Below are 12912 nucleotides of genomic sequence, written 5' to 3' on the forward strand. Positions count from 1 at the left end.
CACTCATAAATTCATGATAAAGATAAATAACTGTACCTAAAGACTTGAGGAAATTAGGTTTGTACGAGCAAAATTGAAAAATGGTTCAAAATGGTGAGGGAAAGAAGGAAGAGAGACAGATGCTAAAACATCGGAATGAAACAAAGGGGTGAGCCTGGGAAAGAAGGCATCACGGATTAATGGATCTAAATTCAAACATACAGACCCTCTACAAACCACAAATCCCAGCGTAGGGTGAGGTCATGTCAAACGCTGTATAAAACCACCTGATCGGTGTCGCCCGCTGTCACGTCTCCAAAATAATCACAGCATTCCCCAGAGATACCCAGCAACAATGGCTCAAAAGCGGAGAGCCCCGGGACGCTCGTGGAGCTAAAAATAACCCCGGTGTGCAGGAGTTTTGGGCCCACTTGGCATTCCTCTACGAATAGAAACCCGCATCATGCGGGGCCCGATATCAGATGTTTACCCTGAGATCACAGCATCCATTGATTCACGCCGCTCTGTGTTAGCGATCCTGTCGTACTTCCTGCAGGAGATTGCGTTTTTCCCTCTGCGGAGACACTAACGAAGTGGCGGCCCGGAGCCCCGGACCTGACGTCAGCGCTGCTTTTGTTGACGTTACTGTTACTAATTCTGTCGTTTTTCTTTTTCTTCCTCTTCTTCCTTTTTTCTTTTTGTTACTCCCCTGCACATAAATATCTGTGGTTTGGACGCTGTGTTTTTTTTTCTCCCTCCTTCCTCTTCCTCTGCTCCTTGTCAGCCTTTCATTCAGCTGAGTTTGTACAGAACAGGCAAATATTTTGACAACATGTGGATAAAACATGGAAGAAGACCTGAAAAAACCTGAAACTGGTTTTTGTCAGTCTGAAAAAAGGTTTTGGATTATATAATTTTATTAAACGATATTTAAATACAAAGCCTGAAAGGTCTAGAGGTCTAGTGTTTGAGGTAGTAACTTGTGTGTCCACCCTGCAGCGCAGAGCACCGTGATTGGCTGATGCTTGGCTGTAATCTAAAGGGTCTGACTCCGTCTGATGTAGACGGACCAGTTGGACCGGGGCAGTGGAAAAATAACGGCTCTATTTATAAAAGCTCATTTAAGAGAACGGGGTCATCTGTGGCCCTCGGTGGGACACAAACAGTCAACATGTCCTCCCGTGCCCGCGAAATCACGAGATCTGGTCCGAGCGACCCGCGATAGCTTCGACTTACACCACTGAGGCTGAGTTTGCATGTACTCCCTGTGCGGGCACTCTGGTTTCCTCCCACGCAGCGAGAATTAGTTGGTTCTGCTTTGAAACTGGTACATTCAGTTTAGTTTCACTCATCAAAAATTAAGATTATGAGTAAAGCTCGTGTGTGGCTCTAGTGAACTACTATAATACTGAAGTCCGTTGATAAATACTATGAAACCACAAAGCTGTTTTTCCACTGTCTGATAGTGATTGAGTAGAAAGTTGCGTTCGGTATGCATCAAGGTGCATCTTAAAATCAGTCTTTAAAGTTGCATTACACTGCCACCATGTGGACAGATGCAGGTACTGAAAACATTTCGACGGCTGCAGTCTTCAAATGACATGCATGTCTTTGCTCCTCAGGTCGACTTGTCAGCGACGTTTCACCAAGCAGGTCTGATGAATCTGCTGTGCATCAAACAGTCAGAGAGTTCGGAGAGTTTACAGCTAAGCGGCCTCCTGTGCTCCTCAATGGCCACCGTGTGAATACATCCTAATTTGGTAAGTCACTCATCTGATGAAGTACCCACAGGTGTTCACGCCACAGTTTCTAAGATCGCTACGTCTGGGTCGGACCTCATTCTTTTAATGCTGGATGAAAATATTTTATCGCTCCTTTGACGGCTTTCAAACAGAACGGGCCCACACAAACTAGATAGTCTGAGAAACACTGAGCTGTTGGAGCAGAAAATACATTCCCTGGTTCAGTTCTGTAGCAGGAACCTCAGTCAGCTGAGGGCTGCAGTTCAACAGGAGCGAGATTCCTCACCTCAGCAGACGATGAGTCACCAGTCTACTAGTCACATGGCCAGGTGTTGGGACGTTGACATTAAAATGTCAACGTCCCAACACCTTTTACCCACAACGACTGTTGGCTTTTGTTTGTTTCCATGTTTGAGATCAGGAAGTCAGCATTGCATTCGTCTACTTAAATGCTCTATTTCCATGACATCTCACTGTAGCGGAACCTTTTTCCATTTTTCATCAATTTCTTATGAAAGGCCAAACTTTTTTGTGATCAGTGTATTTATTAATCCCTTTGGGATAATGAACGAAGAATTACTGTGAAGTGAAGAAACACATACAAACATGCATGTATGTGTTTCTTTCTGCTTGTTGTGTGCGAAACCACAGCAGAGAAGTGGAGCGTCTGTCAAGTTTGTGCTTCAGCAATATAAAAATGATGACAATAAAGAAGAAACCTTTAGATGACAGACTAACAGACGAACCGTCCTGACCTCTTCAGTTTTGAACTCTGTCTCTCGACTGTGACCCTGCTCCTGGTTCCACCTGTGCCTGGACTCAGATAAACTCTGTAACACTCAGTGTTTGTGTGAGAATCTGCATTTGGGTTCACTCTCTGCCCCTGACCGTCGACGATCAATCATCATTCGACTTAAAGAAACTCGACCTCGAACGTCCTGAGTCCTGAGTTACACATGAGAAAGAAGTAGAGTGACGGGGTGAGGCTGTGTCCTTATTAAAAAGAGGAGGAACACTGACAGTACGGTATCTGGTCTCAGGTTTAGCTGCGCTCATGAGGAATGAAAACTTTAAGTCTTTTTAAAGAGGAACTCATTTGTTTCTATCTTATTCACGTGGACAGTTTATAACCTTTCTCCTATAGAACACAAACTGTCAATAACCCTCAATATGCACACATCTCACACTGATATATATATATATACATACATATATATTTGATTTGTTTGAGGCATAGCTTTCTGTGATGACACGCACCACATACACACACACACACACACACACACACACACACACACACACACACACACACACACACACACACACACACACGCTCAGTCTTGTATTTCTATCCTTGTGGGGACCGTCCATTGACTCCCATTCATGTCTAGCCCCTAACCCTGACCCTTACCCTAACCCTAACCCACACCACAACAAAGCCTAACCCTAAAGAAATGTTTTTGCACTTTTACTTTTTTCAGTAACAACAACATGGTCAAGAAAACACTGTTTCTCCTACTTAGGACCGGAAAAAGGTCCCCACAAGGCACGTCGTTCCAAGTTTTGCTATCCTTTTGGGGACATTTGGCCCCGACAAGGATAGAAATACAAGAACACACACACACACACACACACACACACACACACACACAAAAACACACACACACACTGAGAGAGAAAGAAACACACACATAGAGGAAATGACTTTGATTGTAGAGAGTGGATGTTCTGTCCAGCTCTGACAGCGACGACGGCGATGATGAAGATCGCTTCTGCCTCCACCATCTTTCTGCGCCGTCTTCATCCCAACAGGTACAAATTATCATTTTCAACACAATTTATTTCAATGGAAAGTCACATCGTCTGTGTTTTGTTTTTCACCCCTCTTACTAATTGTTTTAAAATAATTAAACAATTTTTGGGAAAAAAAAAATGTCTGAGAGTAGACCAGAAAGTAGAGAGTTACCTTCCCAAACTGGGAAATTCTGGAAATTTCTATTTATTATTAATTATATGTAATAGTTTGTATTGATACTAAAAGCAACAGCACTTTATTATCATATCTTTTATCTCAGAAAGATAAAGATAAAGACATCGAAGAAATATTTACAACCTGAATAGCAGACCCATCCTTACTGAAGTTTAAAACAAATTACACCGAGTCATGAAATAATACCAGGAGAGCTGTAGAAATGAAAATATTCTGAGTTAATGGAATTTTTTTTTTTTTTTTTTTGTCATTTACAAAGATGTGATTAAGTAACAAGTACTTATTATTCACATTACTGTAATTTGTGCAAACTTTCATGGGAATTTGAAAATTCACTCATAGTTTTCACACCAAGACCCTGAAGTCATTTGGAAGTTTAAAGTTTTCTGCTTCGTGTCCACATTTGTTGCCGATTTTTTTATGAGAAGTTTGGTCTGCTATTGAAGTTGTAACTTTTTCTGAGCCATCCCCTGCTTCAGTTCTGTACCAGGAATCTCAGTAAGCTGAGGGCTGCAGTTCAACAGAAGTGAGATTCCTCACCTCAGCAGATGAGTCACCAGTCTATTCGTCACATGGCGAGGTGTTGGGACGCTGACATTGTTTGTTGCAGTTTACCCACAACTGTTCTTGGTTCTTGTTTCCATGCTTGAGATCAGGAAGTCACCATTGCGTTCGTCTACTTAAACGTCCTACTTCCCCATCATCTCACTGATGCAGAAACTTTTTCATTTTTCATCGATTTCACCCAAAAGGCAAAACTTTTTGTGAGTAGTGTATTTAGCAATGCCTGGGATTCTACTCCCATTCACATCAATGTGCTGAAAATGACGGCGGTGCAGCAGGTCCTGCTCCATTTCCAAGCCAGGCTGGAGGACAGCCACGTGCTCGTCAGGACGGACAACACCACGGTGGTCGCGTACCTGAACAGGCAGGGGGGGGACTCGGTCTCCACCTCTTCATCGCAAAGCGGCGGAGATCCTTCTGTGGGCGGACCGGCACCTCGCGTCTGTCAGAGCGCGACATGTGCCCGGGGTTCTCAACGTCGGTGAAGCCAGGATGTCCTTGGGAGGCCCACTGAGGGTGAGGGTGCAGGGTCTCCACGTGATTGTGGTGGCTCCAGACACGCCGAGCGCTCGGTGGTTCCCGGACCTGATTCAGTTGGCGGTCGTGGACCCGTGGCCGATTCCCGACGGGCCCGACGCGCTGCTGCAGGCAGGGGGCGCCCTCCGATCCCGCCCCTCCCTGAGCGGGAGGCTCCTGGCTTGGAGGCTGAGCGGTTGGCACTAGTGGAACTCGATCTCCCTCCAGCGGTGGTCTCCACCATCCAGAGTGCCAGGGCCCCCTCTACTGTCAAGGCCTACAGGTCTCGGTGGCAGCTCTTCACGACGTGGTGCTCGGAGAGGTGTTTGGACCCGGTCTCCTGCGCTATCGGTGGAGTTTTGGAGTTCCTCCAGGCCCTGCTGGACAGCAGCCACGCTGCATCCACTCTGGCGGTGTTTGCATCGGCCATTACAGCGGGTCACGGCAGCTTCGGCCGCTTCTCTGCACGCAGCCACCCGCTGGTGAAGCGGTTTCTGCACAGGGCGCGTCGGCTCCGGCCACCCCCCAGGCATGTGGTCTCCCCGTGGGACCTCCACATTGTGCTGGAGGGTCTTAAAGGGACAGTTCGCGATTTTTTACATGAATCTGTATGGCATCCCCATCAACAGTGTTGTTCATTCAGACAGACTTACCCCGTCCAGTGAGCGGAGATCCTGTCTGGTTTTGGTCCAGACGAAAGTAGTCCGGCAAGTTTGCTGGGGTCCCGAAAATAACGCGTTTTTCTTCTCAAACCAATGTGTGTTCGAAAGAGTGATATATTTGCATCACAAAACCGTTGTCCACGAAAAAGTCAGACCTTGTAAACGCTTGGCACTATTTTCTCTCCCTTCATATCACTCCGCGCCGCCTCCAGCTGGCAGCCGCGCTGGTTTCACTTTGTTTACCAAAGTTAGCTGATGGGTATGTGCAGAGACACTGTGGCCATGTTGGTTTTCAGCGAGAACACAAGTTCTGTCGCTTAACGGTGTTGGTCCCTGTGGCCCGGCTGCCGCGTCCCGAGTGGGGTGGCGGACCAGGGCTTTCCCGCCTGTCGCTTGGCTCTGCCCGGCTGGCGTGTGTGTGTGTGTGTGTCGCTGTGGCGATGCTTGTGTACGTCGCGGGCGGCGCTTCGCCGCATGGATGCCCGCCTCATTCTTCCGGAGTTCTGCGACCGTTCTAGACGTACGGTTTGTTGACTTCCGTCTTCCGCACCAATCCCGTCAGCAGGCCAGCTGGGAGTACATTGATCGACCTACGGCCTTTGCCTTGGTGAGTACCACTAGCGAAGCCCGTAGGCGGGCTTAGCACTTACGACATAGAATTATTCCTACCGCTGGCCCAGCTGTCTGCTTCCCTTACTTTGCTGATGTCAGAAGAAGGGTTTGCGGCTGCGTCCGCCTTGGAGATATACCCTCGGCGAGGGGCGTGGTGCTGCGCCATCTCGTGGCGGGGATTGGTGTGTCGAGCTTTTTGTTGTCTCAGTTGACTGGCTGCGCCAAGGGGAGTGCCACTAGCGAAGCCCGTAGGCGGGCACGCACTTACTCATAGAACTGGAGTTACGTCCAGTAACTACTAATTTTTATGACTAGTTAGCATAAATTCAAATGTAAATCTCAGCAAACTGTAATAAAAACAGATCTATTTTCAGCTTGAGTTTATGAAGGAAAACCAAGATCTGATTACATAAAACTCAAATAATTATTAGTTCACAAAACAAAAGTTAAAAGGTGCTTACATCAACTTGTTGGTCATTTTTAAATTGCAGAAGTTAATACGTCTCAGCTTATGCATTCATTGTTTAAAAATTGATTGATTTGACTCTGATGCTGGATGTGTTGAAGCTTGAGAGAAGACTTGAGTTGTGTCTTAAGATTTCAAAGAACAACAAATGCGCTCTCTTGGAAGAGAGGTAGAGTGTCGTCCGCGTAGCAATGAAACTGTATGTTATATTTCCGGAATATCTGGCCAAGGGGGAGAAGATAAATAATGAAGAGGAGGGGACCAAGAACAGAGCCTTGGGGAACACCAGAAGAGAGGGGCACGGAATGGGATGTGAATGTTTTTAACTGAACGAACTGAGTGCGGCCAGAGAGATATGATGTAAACCAGGGGTGTGTCAGAAAAACCAATAGATGCCAGTCTATGGAGGAGGATGGAATGAAAGATGGTGTCAAAAGCTGCACTCAGGTCTAGAAGGATGAGGATGGATAAAAAATATGGAATCTGCTGCCATCATGAGGTCGTTGGTTATTTTAAGTAGAGCGGTTTCTGTGCTGCGGTGGGGAGGAAAACCAGATTGGAATTGCTCAAAGAGGCTGTTATTGGAGAGGTGAGAGTGGATTTGGGAGACAACTGTTTTCTCCAGAATTTTTAAGAGAAATGGGCAGATTGGAAATGGGACGAAGCTTACTGAAGTTATTGGGGTCAGAACCAGGTTTTTTGAGAATTGGAGTTATTGCAGCGGATTTCAGAGGCGATGGAACAGAACCAGAAGTGAGGGAGGAGTGGATGATGGCAGTGATCAGAGGTGACAGGGAGGGGAGGCAGGCTGTGATCAAAGGTGTTAACAGAGGGTCAAGTTGACAGGTGGATGATTTTGATTTTCTGATTAGTTCACAAATTTCAGCAGACGAGGGAAGGTGGAAATGAGAAAGTGACTGAGAGAAGGAAACTAAGGGATCAGAGGGAGATAAAGTGGAGGAAGTGTCAGAGGTCAGTTGCTGGTGGATATTATCAGTTTTTGCAGTGAAAAAGTTCATGAGTGAATTGCAGTAGCTGCTGGAGTAAAGGTGAGGGGGGAAGGTATCTGGAGGGCGCAAGGAGTTATTAATGAGAGAAAAAAAAGTCCAGGTGTTCCCATCTCCTGCACTGATGAGACCTGCATAATATTGGGATTTGGCTGCGTTTATGGAGTCCTTATAGTGACGAGCATGGTGATGGTACATTTCCTTATGAATAGTTAAACCAGTCTTATTGCAGTCCTTTGACTTTGAGGAGGCGGGGTTGGGGTGTAAACCAGGGAGCAGAGTGAGTGAAGAAAACGGTTCTAGTTTTTATGGGGGCAAATAAGTTTCTTTTTGAGAATCACACTTCCTCTTCAAACCTTAATAATACACTACTTGTGCCACACACACACACACACACACACACACACACACACACACACACACGCACACACACATGCACACACACAGGAAATGACACTGATTGTAGAAAGTGTATGTTCTTTTCAGCTCTCAAAGCTCTGAAAGGACCATGATGAAGATGGCTTCTCCCTCCACCATGTTTCTTCTTCTGCTCTGCTGCTCCGTCTTCATCCCAACAGGTGCAAATTATATATATTATTTTATTTTTCAACACAGTTTATTTCAAAGGAAAGTCACATCATTTGTGTTGTTTGTGTTTGTAGATGCTTTTAAATAATTAAAAACTTATAGAACTTCTGTTTCCACGTTTTTCTTAAGTTTTGTGCAGAAATAATCTGTGTAAAATTTAATTAATAGAAGCTTATAGCTTATCGTGTGTTTCAGATTTTTTTCACTCCATTTTGAAAGCAAAAAATTTTTGAAATTATGTGAATGTGGAAAAAAAAAATAACCTGGTCATGGTAAATTATGTCAAATATATGAAAAGGAACTACTTATCTGAAATTTGACAGCTTTGTTAGCAAAAATTGTCTAACGATTTATATTGGGATATACATGTTGTGCAAACTGAGAGTTCGAGGGCCCACTAAATGCCACAAGATGTTATATCTCATTGTTTACCCCCCCCTCCACCCCGTACACTTCGCCCTCGGCGGCCGCCGAGTTCACCTATGCCGAGAGCCAGCCCTGTTGACAGGATGTAACCTTTTCACCTTGCTCATGTGCACGAAAAGCTGGTCTGTGCAGGACGGCGGTGGTTTCATGTCTTCAACTTTCTGATGTGAATTGCGTTCTGTGTCAGAGGTGTGTTCACAGGAAAGAAGCACGAGCGGCTCAGGGCAGAATTCAACCCCACGTTCAGGCCTGAACGAGCCAATACACACATCATCTGACCGTCTTTGTCTTTCCTCTCCACAGCTTCTCAGAGCGACTGCGACATGTACACCGCAGCAGGAAGAGACTTTGTTGTGCCTCTGAACTCCCAGACGAAGGACCCATTGAGATTGACATGGAGTCGTGATGATTCGATTATCTTCAGGCGAAGACGGAATGATGTTCTCACAGGAAAAGCAGACGACGTTGATGAGAATGGATCCCTGAGGCTGAAAAATCTGACAGTCAGTCAGTCAGGAACCTACAAACCAGAGGTTGTCAGCAAAACTGGAAAAGTTGAGCAAAATTTAAAGACAATGCGATTGTGTGTGATTGGTAAGTGATGACAAAACCAAAGTGTCACTTTGTTTTTCAAAACTGGACTAAAACAAATGAACTTTCTTTTAGCTCCTGTACCAAAGCCGGAAGTAAGCGTGATGTGTGAAGGGTCAGAAGTCACTTTCACCTGCACGGTTCCAGAGGTGAGCAATGTTTCAGTCCAGGCCCACAAGGGGCATTTTGAACATCAGACACGTAGAGAACGTGGAGACACAGAGTTGTGTTCTGTTAGCTGTTTTCTCTCACACCTGAAAACCAACCGTCACATCAATCCTTTTCTCTCTTGCAGAAAGACCTGCCACAAAAGAAAGATATGACTGTTGCATGGTATCAAAATGACAAAGTTATTGATGAAATGAAGGATTGGCGTGTCACATATAAAGTGGAAACGGTGGAAAAAGAAGATTTCAGTTGCAACATTTCCAACCTGGTCTCCTATGCGGTCAGTGATCCTGTCCAACAAACCTGCTACAAGCACATTGTGATTGGTAAGATTTTTCTATAATTCCATAATTACTTTAGTTAAACAATTTGACTTCTCTCCAAATGCCTGAAAATCTGTGTAAAGATTTTCAGGGTTTTTTTCTTTGACATTCTCGGGGATGATACATTTAATTTTACACTTCTTGTGTTCAAGTTAATGAAGACAACTTTGGAGATTACATAGAATTGTTCTATGGAGCTGTCACTGAAGATCCCGATAGAGATAACACAGAAGAGTTGCTTGGTGAAGGGAATGGCATCAGCAGCAGCATCTGGGTTTTCGTTAGCAGTGGAGTAGGTACGTCTGGTTTTCTGTGTGAAGAGCATCGATCACTAATCATAATGCACAGACTAACACATTTGATCATATTATTCTCATCAGGTATTGTTCTGGCGTTGTGGTGCTGATCATCAGATCCAGCAGATGGAGCACAACTCAAAGGCAAGACCTGCATAGTATTTTTATGTATATCTAAAAAATTCTGTATTTTTTGTCAGTCATTTCAGAAAGTCAAATCTTTGTATAATAGCCTCATGAAACATAGAATTAAATATTTCCTTTATTTATTGAAATATTGGGTCCAGTTTTTCAAAAAATGTAATCTGTGTCCAAATGATCTGGATTTGGAAATCCTCTTTTTTCCTATCCAGGATCAGATAGTTTTCAATTGCTTTATAAATAAAATGTATTATTATTATTATTATTATTATTATTATTATTATTCAAGATTACCAAATCCAGATAAGCAGTGCTCTAAATGGAACATATCATAATGTGGCCTAGCAGCAAAGTAAATAACAACAGGTAGAAGAGCCAACAAGGGCTCACTTTAGGAGTTTTTATTCTGAGACAAACGTTTCCTCATGTCAAGCCACTTCTGAACAAGAGAACGAGTCAGAAGCGTCTGACTGACGTCGACTCACATCAGAAGCTGTGGAGAAAAAGAACCGAACTGTTGCTCAATGGTCCAAAGTCCTTTTCTTCAGATGACAGTCAATTTTTTTGCCTCGTAAACCAGCCCCGCCCACTCCTCATCCGTGTTTGGATTTTGGAGATGGGCTCAAGTCCAACTCCAAATCAAAATGTGGATGGGGAGTGTTCAGGTCTGGTTTACGAGGTGAGTAAATTTTGTCTATCATTTTGAAAGCAAGGTCCCAGAGTCTGGAGGAAGAGCGGAGAGGTTTGACTTTCTGGAATGACTGACAAAAAACAATGAACAGTTTCATGATATTCAAATTTTTATATATATATATCCATATATATATGCGTGTGTGTGTGTGTGTGTGTGTTTCTTATGTTGGTGTTAGTAAAATGGTCCCTCAGGGTTATGTATTGGGACTACTTCTCTTTTTTCTTCATTTAATATTACCAGTACTTTTGTGAACTATAAGCAGGTTTATTGTCAAACATCTAGAATGTTCCTCACATTCACAACATCTTCATCAGTACAAAATTCACATAAATATTAATAAATTAGTTTTTCTATCAGAGTCAAATTTAGACCTTAAACTTTGTAGTGATGACAGCTCGTCGGGTCAGCCTTTGAACTTTCATCCAAATGCATGTATGACTGAAATTTTAAATTAAATGAAGTGTTTGAGGATTTTTCTTTATCATTATTGTTGTTTGTTCATTGTCCAGTGTCTTCAATGAACTCTGCTCAAAACCCATTTGCAGTTTTTTTCGATTGCTAAAACACAAAAAGCAAAAATTTTGCACAATTTTCACAACCTTTACTTCTGTCCTTAATCGCTTGACTCAATTTGTTACTTCTTTAGTTTTCCTTATCATATTAGAACTCTTACTGTCCTTCTTTCCGCTCTAACGTCAATTTCACGTCACCTTGTTGTCAAAACACAACACACAATTTTTCATGTTTGCACACACTACGAGAGAAGGCAGCATTGTCATAATTCAGTGTGTTCCATTTCTATGATTGTGTTTTCAGTGTTCTGTACATGCTTGGTAGTGTTCAGCCAAACGCTTAGTTGTGTTTATTCAATGAATGGTATGTGTGTGTCATGTGAAAATATGACTGTTTACCAAATGAAAACACGAGTTCCATTTTGTGAACATGTTAAGAGATTTGATGGCAGAGTTGTTTTGCAAGGGGATGTAAGGGTTTAGCAATGTGTGTGTGTGTGTGATGTTTGGAGTTTTGTGTGTGCAGTTTTGAAAAAAAAACGTACAGTTTTGAAAAACGTGTTTTAGCAATCAAAAAAGAACTGTAAAACAGATTGGAAAAACTTGTTTTCTGAATTATTCAACACTTGTGAACTCAATTTGCAGGGGACTCATCAACATCATCATCACCATCATCATCATTATCAAAGATTGTTGGCTGGAAACATTGGACCCTGACCAAGTGGCTCCAGGCTGCACGTCCACTAGCAATACTCTTGACACTCCAAACCCCTGATTTCCATCTGATTCCTTGATTATTTTTTATCTAATAAAATCCAGTAATGTTTAGTGAGAAAGAGACCTATTTTACAATTGCCTTGCCTTTATTTGTAGCAACTGTTTTTTTTTTTTCTTTTAAACTCATTGTAACAATTTGTAATGGACTTTTTCCCAGCATAATTTTTTTTCCTGGTAAATTCCTTCACCTTTATCCTGGTACATTTCTTTTTGTTACTTTGCTGTGTTTATTTGCCTTTCTCTTGAAACCTCTTGGATCAATGCTTTTGTCCTATGCAAGCCTTTTGTATTCGGAATATTATTATTGCTCACATGAAATGAAAAGAAAATGGTTTCGTGTCAAGCGTATTCCCCTTTTTTCCAGCAAAACTTCAGCTTTCATTCCTTGAAGTTCATAATGTGTAACTCTGTCAAAACAACTATCCTGCTGAAATCTCGTTGTAGCTAATGCAACACCAGAAAAACAAAACCCCTTTTTGTCCACTGTCTGATAGAGACCAGGCGCCAACCTCCGCTCATAAAACATGAAGATAATGCATAAGTGCAAAAAAGCTGTAATTCCGGAGAGATTCCAGCAGGGGGCGATGATGCTGGTTTCAAAAAGAGCCCAGGTCCCATTGGAACCCATTCAAAAATGTTGATTTTCAGAGTGCAAATAAACATATAAAGCGCCCGGTTTCAGGGCGTATTTTGGTCTCTATCACTAGTTTCTATAAGCGTGCTGGCTTCACCAGACTCTGATTTTCACATAAATCATCTGTTGATTTTATATTACGAGTGAAAGTTCTGCATAAATCGCCCTATCACAGCGCCTCCTCTGTCCACGTGATGCGGTCACGTGACGGGCGGGACCAATCA

General features: G+C 43.2%; 1 protein-coding gene across 3 annotated transcripts; it reads left to right on the top strand.

Annotated features, from left to right (window-relative positions):
- Window positions 1-3422: 3422 nt before the first annotated feature.
- LOC115383927 (uncharacterized) lies at window positions 3423-12647 on the top strand. Of its 3 annotated transcripts, none has more exons than XM_030086139.1 (8): window positions 3423-3533; window positions 8025-8116; window positions 8856-9146; window positions 9219-9292; window positions 9439-9637; window positions 9796-9930; window positions 10015-10074; window positions 11923-12647. In XM_030086139.1, exons 1-7 carry the CDS (start codon window positions 3445-3447, stop codon window positions 10038-10040), a joined length of 906 nt encoding a protein of 301 aa, XP_029941999.1. In that variant the 5' UTR covers window positions 3423-3444; the 3' UTR covers window positions 10041-10074; window positions 11923-12647. The 3 variants fall into 3 exon arrangements, with proteins under 3 accessions (XP_029941999.1, XP_029942000.1, XP_029941998.1); XM_030086140.1 differs by having other exon boundaries at window positions 9808-9930; XM_030086138.1 differs by having other exon boundaries at window positions 9787-9930; window positions 11923-12646.
- Window positions 12648-12912: the final 265 nt, after the last annotated feature.

This window comes from Salarias fasciatus (assembly GCF_902148845.1).
Source record: "Salarias fasciatus chromosome 23 unlocalized genomic scaffold, fSalaFa1.1 super_scaffold_20, whole genome shotgun sequence".
In the NCBI taxonomy this organism is placed as follows: domain Eukaryota; kingdom Metazoa; phylum Chordata; class Actinopteri; order Blenniiformes; family Blenniidae; genus Salarias; species Salarias fasciatus.